This window comes from Rhopalosiphum padi, chromosome 3 (assembly GCF_020882245.1).
Source record: "Rhopalosiphum padi isolate XX-2018 chromosome 3, ASM2088224v1, whole genome shotgun sequence".
Classification (NCBI taxonomy): Eukaryota; Metazoa; Arthropoda; class Insecta; order Hemiptera; family Aphididae; genus Rhopalosiphum; species Rhopalosiphum padi.
This window is the reverse complement of record NC_083599.1, coordinates 40,722,197-40,731,128: the sequence shown is the minus strand read 5'-3', so window position 1 is coordinate 40,731,128 and position 8,932 is coordinate 40,722,197. Positions and strand designations below refer to the sequence as shown.

General features: G+C 26.7%; 1 protein-coding gene across 1 annotated transcript; it reads right to left on the bottom strand.

Moving 5' to 3' along the window:
* Nucleotides 1-252: 252 nt before the first annotated feature.
* On the bottom strand, nucleotides 253-3,156 carry LOC132927486 (uncharacterized). Its single transcript, XM_060992027.1, has 3 exons — nucleotides 3,010-3,156; nucleotides 1,884-2,078; nucleotides 253-1,452 (listed from the first exon to the last, which is right to left on the bottom strand). The coding sequence occupies exons 1-3, from the start codon at nucleotides 3,098-3,100 to the stop codon at nucleotides 1,151-1,153; spliced, it is 588 nt and encodes a 195-aa protein (XP_060848010.1). The 5' UTR covers nucleotides 3,101-3,156; the 3' UTR covers nucleotides 253-1,150.
* Between the last annotated feature and the right edge of the window lie 5,776 nt (nucleotides 3,157-8,932).

Here is an 8,932-nt window from a genome sequence, read left to right as displayed (position 1 = left end):
AATAGTATACCATTGTATTATATATTTATATTAGAATACTGAATAATGTTTATAATATGTACCTACGTATAATTTTCTAATTATCATAAGATAATTTATCTTTGGTTCAAATATAGGTCTGGTTATATCCTCGAGCTCATGTACTTAACGATTGTCTTAATTATACAAAATATATTTTTAAAGAACATATTATTGTGTTAAGAAGATAAAAAATGCATGACTTTAAGTAATGAAATAAATAATAACAATAAGTATCAATATATATTTTTATTTGATCTATTATAGTACAATAAACAATTTATATAAAATAAATACATCGACAGTATAAGTTGAATTAAGGCGGTACCTGTTCCCACTAAAAATGGACATTTCCATTTTCCACCAATATCCGTTTCCACCAAATTAGATATTGACTACGTTTTCACCAAAACAATTGTATATTACGCCAATATTAAAAGGTACAACACGTATTATTTTAACACAAACAGTTGTAATTCACAATTTAAACTGTGCAACCTTTTCGCTTGTTCATAAAATATAATCCCGTTAAATATTATTTAGGTTAATCGACATAAAAGGTAAGTATGATAACGGTTAACATATCAAATATGATTAACTTACAATATACATTGATTATATGTGTATATTTATAAATATATATTGTATACAATTTACATCAATACTAAAAACTCACGAAAAGTATATTATAAAATTTAAAAAAATATATACAATAATCAATTATATAGGTATATAATATCATATGAATACAATATACATGGCTAAGTATGCCATAATATATCATTTTTTCAACCCAGAATTAGTATGTTAAATAAACTTATTACCGTATTAAAGGTTTTAATATAAGCGTATTATACAAATAGTTTTGATAAAAACATGATTAAGTGAGGTGGTTCTCATTTGGTGAAAACGGATATTGGTGGAAAAGAGAAAGGTACATATTTTTTGGTAGAAACCGGTATTGGTAGGGGAAAGTGAAAGTTCCACGTTTAGTGGAAACGGGTTACTCCCGTTATTTATGATAATGTCAAGTATTTTATGTATAATAAAATGTATCATGTATTTTATTTTTATTAAATAAAATAAATGCAAAATATAATATATAATATATTATATATAGTATGATAAAGTATTAATTATAACGTTTACCCTTGTCATTTATATAATACGGTAAATAGTAGATGTAAGTAAATTCCTCATAACCATATCCTGGATCACTGAGATTTTTACGGACTGCTCTGAAGACGATCCCACCTTTATCAAATACAAGCCCGGGGAATGATTTCAACTCATTGTCAGATGCTTTGGCACAGCAATTTAAGCTGTAATCGCCGCATGGATAGAGTGCTGGAGGCTTTTTATCGTTGGAAAATCTGCATATTTCATTGGACATGCAAACGCCCAGCATACCGTTGGTCCTGTAGCACGTGTCAGCTATATAAAGAAATATAAACAAATACCATACATTAATAAATAATAATTTTTTGAAAATTTAATTCCATGTTTCATATAAGATTTTCAAATGCAAATAAACAAATATTGAATTTCATAGTCACCATAGGTGTTTGAATTTAGAATTTCGATACAATTTGTAAAATCTCGAGAGTATTACAATTAATTGTGCTTAGAAATTCATAAAAAAATCAATAGGTATTTTATAATTTCATATAACTTCATAAAAAAAAAATTTACCGTCAAGACAAATTAATTTTGTATATACATTTTAAGTTTAAATTTTGATATACATACAAATATATATTATCTATGCGCTGCAGATAATCCACAGAATAGAGGAGGTAAATAAATGTGTAGATTATCAATATTATGGTTACCCAACCCCAAAACTCTAACATCATGCAACTTACCGCATAAGTCTTCGCACATTTCTCTGGCCTCGGGTAGTTCATAGTTTTCCGGGCAAGTGTGCCATCCATTCGGCGTATATAAAGGTCGGCACACTCTTAACTCCTCGTGGTAGTACCACCCGGTAAATTTCCAACCATCGATATACGACTCTGAAGCATTACAATTTTCTGTAACCGGTTGACGACATCTCTCATCTTAAGAAAAAAAATATAAATTAATAATACAGTCAATACGTCTTTGGAGGTTAAGTTTAAACAATGATATAAGTTCGTATATGAAATTTAAAATGTTATCGTCATCGACCATCCATTCAATGTTGAAAAATACACATATTTTAGATAAAAATTGAACGTTTAAGTTGAAAACCACTCAACTGTATAATTAGTAATATTTATAATAAGTAGGTATAAATAATATCTAATCGTACAAATTATGAACAAATCGTCATCCACCCGTCTGCGAATGATAGATGGACAAACAATCAAACATAAAACTATTCTAAAAGTGTAATAAAAAATATTAAATTAATACCCATATCTTCGATAAAAAAAAAAGGAAAAAAGAAACATTATTATACTGATTTTTATGTCTTAATTAGTATTGTGAATTTGTTTATAATATAGAGGTAGGATATTCATATAATCTTAAGAGGACGGCGTACCTGCTTGTGTTGTCTCCGTCTTATAAACGTACGACATAGAACAAACACGTTACGCAGTCTGAGTAGAACTCGCTCAATTTTGGTTCTAGAGTAAATATACCTATAATAAAATTAAAATATGATAATATTTGAGAAGGCAAGACGCTGAGTTTTTTCCATTATTCTCAATATAACGTTCATTATAACCGTTTAGAATTATCGAACATTTAAAAATGTTTAAATAATCTTTCTTTTCAAAATTTAAATTTTTTAAAAAAAACTCAGTATCTTGCCCTCAGAAATATTATCATATTTTAGTTTTATAATAGGTATATTTACTCTAGAACCAAAATTGAGCTAGTTCTACTCAAACTGCGTAGACGCGTTTTGTCTATATATCGTACGCGTGTAAGACGGAGACAACAGATGCGGGTGCGACATCTTCTTAAAATTAAATTTAAATCATAATAATTTTAATACGATACCTTTTCCTTGAACACCAGTGATAAGCAGTACGGCGATGAATATCATCAGTCCTACACATTGGATGTACGGTTGGGTGATGCACATAGACATCTTTGAATTTTGGTTTGACGCAGTAAGGAAAAAGGAATATTTGTTGATGGCGGTTTAATGCGAGTAGTGCCGGATAATTAGACGTGGCTGACTGTTCACTGTTACTAGTTGAACAGCGACCACTCCTCTTATTACGGTTTATAGTGAAAGGGTGGGGATGCGCATCTACATTCTACGTGCATGTAATTATGCGTGCTCGTACTAGAGGGCATGCGTGTTTGTAGTGTCTAAGCTTTAAGAAGATCTACCAATATTTATCAATTCTGTCAGTACGCCAAATACTCTATATGACAATACGGGACAGTCAATGATAACAAACGTCGACATAGGCCCCGAAATCGTAGTGGTTGCCTAATTGGCCTAAGTGTACACAAATTACCATTATGAAAAAACAATTTAATTTCTACTCAAATATCCCGTCTTTATTCGAAAAAATGTAGTTTTTATTATTGTTTTAATACATTTAATTATCAGCTAGTAAGGCTCAATATATTACATGTTTTCAATATTAATCCACTAAAATATAATTGTGACTTTTTTTACTTTGTGACCTCACTACATGGGAGCCGAACTGTTTTACTGTTTTACATATGGCTTAGCACCCGTGCAGCATCGTTCATTAAAATCAATATAATTGTGACCTGTCTCAATTATATTAACAATGTTGCGAATACCCTAAGTTTAAAAGTTAATATAATAAAATTACTTTTTAAGTATTTTTGATAATTTTTAACATCATTGAAAGAATTGGAAACATTAAGAACAAGAAAACCAAAGTTTGATATAAGACAAGTAATACATTTAATAATTAATTTACAGTTTTTAATAAGAACAATAAAAAATGTATTTGTATTATTATTATTATTATTAATTAGGTATCAATAAGAAATTGATGTACAAACTCAGTAACTTGCATCAATAGAGTATAAACATGTTTGATTACAGTATTACTAGTATTTGATTACAGTTATCCATATTATTATTATAATTATAATAATTTTATATATTTGTTTGTGCTGCGTGCGATAAGTGCAGATATTATTATTTTGTTATTATTCACATCGTCATTGTATCTTTTCTTTATTATTATAATTAATTATGCGTTTCATCGGCGTTGCACTTTTGTGGTCTCGTGTCACAAAACACACAAGATCTCCGATGAAGCAGCTAGGTATAAAAGACCGGCGGACCAACTAACCAATCCATTAAAATTTCTTTGAGAAATCGTAGTAACGGGGCTAGGTAAATTGGGTTCGTGATAATTTGTGTTCATATTGAACGGCGTTTACTAGTTGAGTCCGCAAGATCCTTATTTAATCTAGTTAGGTCCTGGTGATTTTCAGGTAGTATACTAGTTGGGTCCCACAATTTTACAGGTACTACTCTAGTTGGGTTCATGGAAAAAACATATTCCTTTTCATTTTTACAGACTTAGGACTGTCAGAGATCTATAAATTTGAACACAGGTATGATTAAAAATGTTAATATATAAAAGTTTCTAATTTATAGTAAATAATTATAAAATGGTATAGAAATATACATACAGTGGTATAAAATGGTTAAATAAGTGTACATGGTTGGTAAAAATGTAAAAGATAGAGCTTTTATAAATTTAAATCTATTTAGTTTAATCATTAATTTTTCGACATTTTTTCTTAAATAAAAGAATTTTCTCTTGTTCTGCCCACTTCCTATTATTATGTAACTCGATTTTTATAATTTTTAAGACTTCAATAAATTGATATAAGTTAGGTTTATATTATCAATACTATTGTAATACTATTATGTTTTCATAGTTTTTATAGTCGGACCTAACTTGTGTGTTATCGTTTTTATAGTCGGATCTAATATGTAGTTTTATCTTTTATCTTTATCATAACCCAACTAGGATACGCCCATTTTGAAAGCGGTAAGTTGAGTCTCAGCTATAATCTAAAGGCGTGACTAGGTCTAAAATATTAAAAACTTAAAACTAATATTTTGTATCTATACAATTTACTTTTGAATAATTCCGTTTTGTGGACGAACTATTCAAAAGTACAGTCTGTGACATGAGTACAGTCAGTGTCAAGAATATAAATATGTTATATCATGTAATAAAATATAAAATTATAAAATTATTATTTAAATTATTTAAAGAACATGACATTTTTTTTTAAATTTTGGTAGACAACCACGTACATTATTATCTTATATTTCTACGTTAATTATATTTTATTATACTATTTATTATACTCTAGTATACAAGTTTAATATATATATATACTACGTTATATATATATATATATATATATATATAAATATATAACGTAGTATAATATGCTACTACTTATACTAATTTAATTTAATTTGAAGTACCTATTTGAAAATCTTTTGATAGCTTCTTCAGTGTCAATTTTAATATCTCTATGTATACTCATAAGTCATAACTCATAACTCATAAGGATTAGTCCTATTAATCTTTCTTGTCCGGTTCTGTTTCTTAAAAAAGTTTTTAGGCATTTTTAAGTTAAAAATGTCCTTCTAGGTGTTAATGTTGATACAGGCAAAGTTCCCAACGCATTTAATAAATAAGAAATTGACGGAAAAAAATTTAGATTGCACTGGGACAACACCTTAAAAACATTTGATGGTCTATTATATTCTTCCAAAATCTTTGTCCATTTTGTCTGCCAATATAAAAATTATGTTTCAATAGCTAGTGAGTTTGGATTATAAATATAAAAGTCAACACAAGGTTTAATATCTTTATATTTTTTGTAGACACAACATTTAGCGATAACGTTTTGCAGGCTTGTTATTAAATTATTCATTTAGTTGTTGTAAAAAGTCGTCTAATAGAGGTATATAAATTTAAATTCGAAAATATTCTTCGGAATCGTTGGTAATGTTAATGTTGATGTGTTTACGTAGTTTGACGAGAATTAATTCTTGGCATAGCTATTTTATTATTAACTGATTCTAACATGTTTTTAGATTTATTAAATAAAATTATTCAATTTAAAAAGAATTAACAATACATTTATACTAGAAAAAAATATATAATTTTCAGGCAGTAAAAATGAATATTTAATAAACAAATTTTACTTTTAATAGGTAGTCAAATTAAATTAATAATTTGGAAAATGCATTGTTATATTTAAAATATCTATATGATATTGATTATAATAATAATAATTAATAATATATTAAGAGGCGTCACACCCGCATGTTTTATCTCCGTCTTACAAGTACGTAACATAGCAAATTTATGCTCAGAAGATCACGTTTAGCTCCGTTTGTTTAAAAATTAAAGTGAATCGACCTATTATGAAACTTGATGGTTAGAACATTATCTGTGTTTGTATGTTGGTTTTTTACGATTATTAAGTTTTTAAGTGAGTTATGAGCAAAGTATGATGCCAAGTTTACGATGTATGCCATCCGATAGTCGATACCTACAGCGCTGACAACCAACTTATGGCCTGTCATGATTAATGTTTTGGGGTTCAATTGATATAATAGAATTGTACATACACATTTTTCGTGTACAACTACATTATTTATTTATTTATAATATATAAACGCCAAACGGAAATTTTAAATTAACAGATAAAGTTTAAAATTAATAGATATAACAGTAATATAATAATACAAGAGGATGGGTATTATGAAACGGGTCACTATTATATATGGTACTGTTACAATGCTAATCCTGGTTGTGTTATGTTACTTGACCCATATATTCGTATTGTATTTTATTAAGTTTTTATTTTCGTTGTACACATACCTACCACCTACGTTGATCTACTGATTCTTATTCTGTAGAATTCTTAATGTATATGCGTCACACGTATAAGTACGTAACATAGCAAATTTACTTAGATAACATTTAGCATTTAACTCATTTAGTTTAATTTTAATAATTAGAGTGATCCGACCTATTATAAAACTGGATGGTAAAAACATTATCTGTAATTGTGTGTTGGATTTTAACGGTTATTTAGTTTTTAAGTAAATTATGTGCATTTTTAATTTACGCTATATTATATACGCATAACTTGCTAAAAATTAAGCTATCGTAAAAAACTAACATACAAACACATATATGGTTTTTACCATCAAGTTTCATAATAGGTATTGAATCACTCTAGTTTTTAAACTGACGGAGCTAAACGTGATCTGCTAAGCGTAAATTTGCTACGTTACGTACTTGTAAGACAGAGACAACACATGCTGGGTGTGACACCTTCTTAACAAGTGTAAGTATAGAGGCCAGAGGTGTGATGTATATCATTTATTATAATGTATTATGCATACATTTTACTATAGAATTTATAGTGAGTAGTTACTAGTAATAATCAAAAATTGTCATCAATATTTTCAGAGAATTTTTTAGTTTTTCATTAAATTATTATAATATTATTAATTTTTCAACCGAACATATTAATTAATATTTAAATATTTAAACTGCATATCTAATATTTAACTAAGTACCTAGTGAGTATAAATAAATTAGACTGTATTTTTAGTCATATATTCAAATTCAAAATATCAAGTATATAGTTAGTATTGCATACGCAAATACTTCGATTTCATGATATGCGAATAAAACGAAATACACACACAAAGCTCTTTATTAAAAACGATAATTTCTACCTATTTCAACCTGGAATTACTGATTTAAAAAATGAATCCAAAATTTTTTGCTTCTTCTATGTGCATTATTTAGTTATTAAATCGAAATCCATAAATTAATTTTATTTATGATATATATATATATATATATATATTATTATATATAATATTTTAATATTTTAAATCTTTCATCGCAATAATTTATAAGTTTATAACTAAGGCTGTGAATTTAATGCACTAAAAAACAAAAAACTAAAAATTTAATGCAATAAAATATGCACTTAAAATGCTAACAATTATAGTATAAAATACACTTAAAATAGTTTTTAATTTAATTTAATTTTCTTATTTTATTGATATTAGTATATTATATGTATAAAAATGTATTTATTTAATATAAAAAAAAAAAAATTATAAAAAAGTTGATTTAATTTGAATTTTGATTTTGAAGTTGATTTCTTTAATAGTTCTATTCGCCAGAAACATTATTTAAACGGTTTTCAAAGAATGTTAATTGATGAAATGTAATTAAAAATACCGGAAATGAACTAAAAAAGGAAAACATGACCTAAAATGCAATAAAATGCAAAATAAATGTTTCATAAATAGATTTGTTGTTATATAGCTCAAATTATGTACTTACTTAAAAAGTTATGTTTCACAATCATCACAAAAAAATGCACTTTCCTACAAATTCACAGCCTTATTTATTGGCTATACAACGTATTGGTGAAGCATATTTTATCATTTTTGATAACATATAAATGTAAATAATTTTCAATAATTGTATAATTTCATAAATTTCAAACCAAAATTAGATATTAACCTATATGGTTTTTCAGTTAAAATTAAAAATATTAAGTTTCAAGAAATATAATCCTTTTATATTTAGGTAAGTAATATATTAAAATATATATTTATAGCATAAGCAAGTTTATTGAAAATGTTGATTCTAAACTCGTTACCTTAAATCTTAATGTTAGTGCTTGTACAATAATTATTTAGTGTTCAAATAATTTGCATAATTTTATAAACAGTTAACTTAAGTTCCTTAGTCATTGACTTATAAATAAAAACAATAAAAAGAACCATCGACTAGGTAGTACTTCACAAAATATTAAGATTAAAAATAATTATAATTATGATGAACTAAAATTCAGACGTTAAAAGTCTAGAGAAATAACATCCTAGATACAGTAGACATTTACAAAAAAA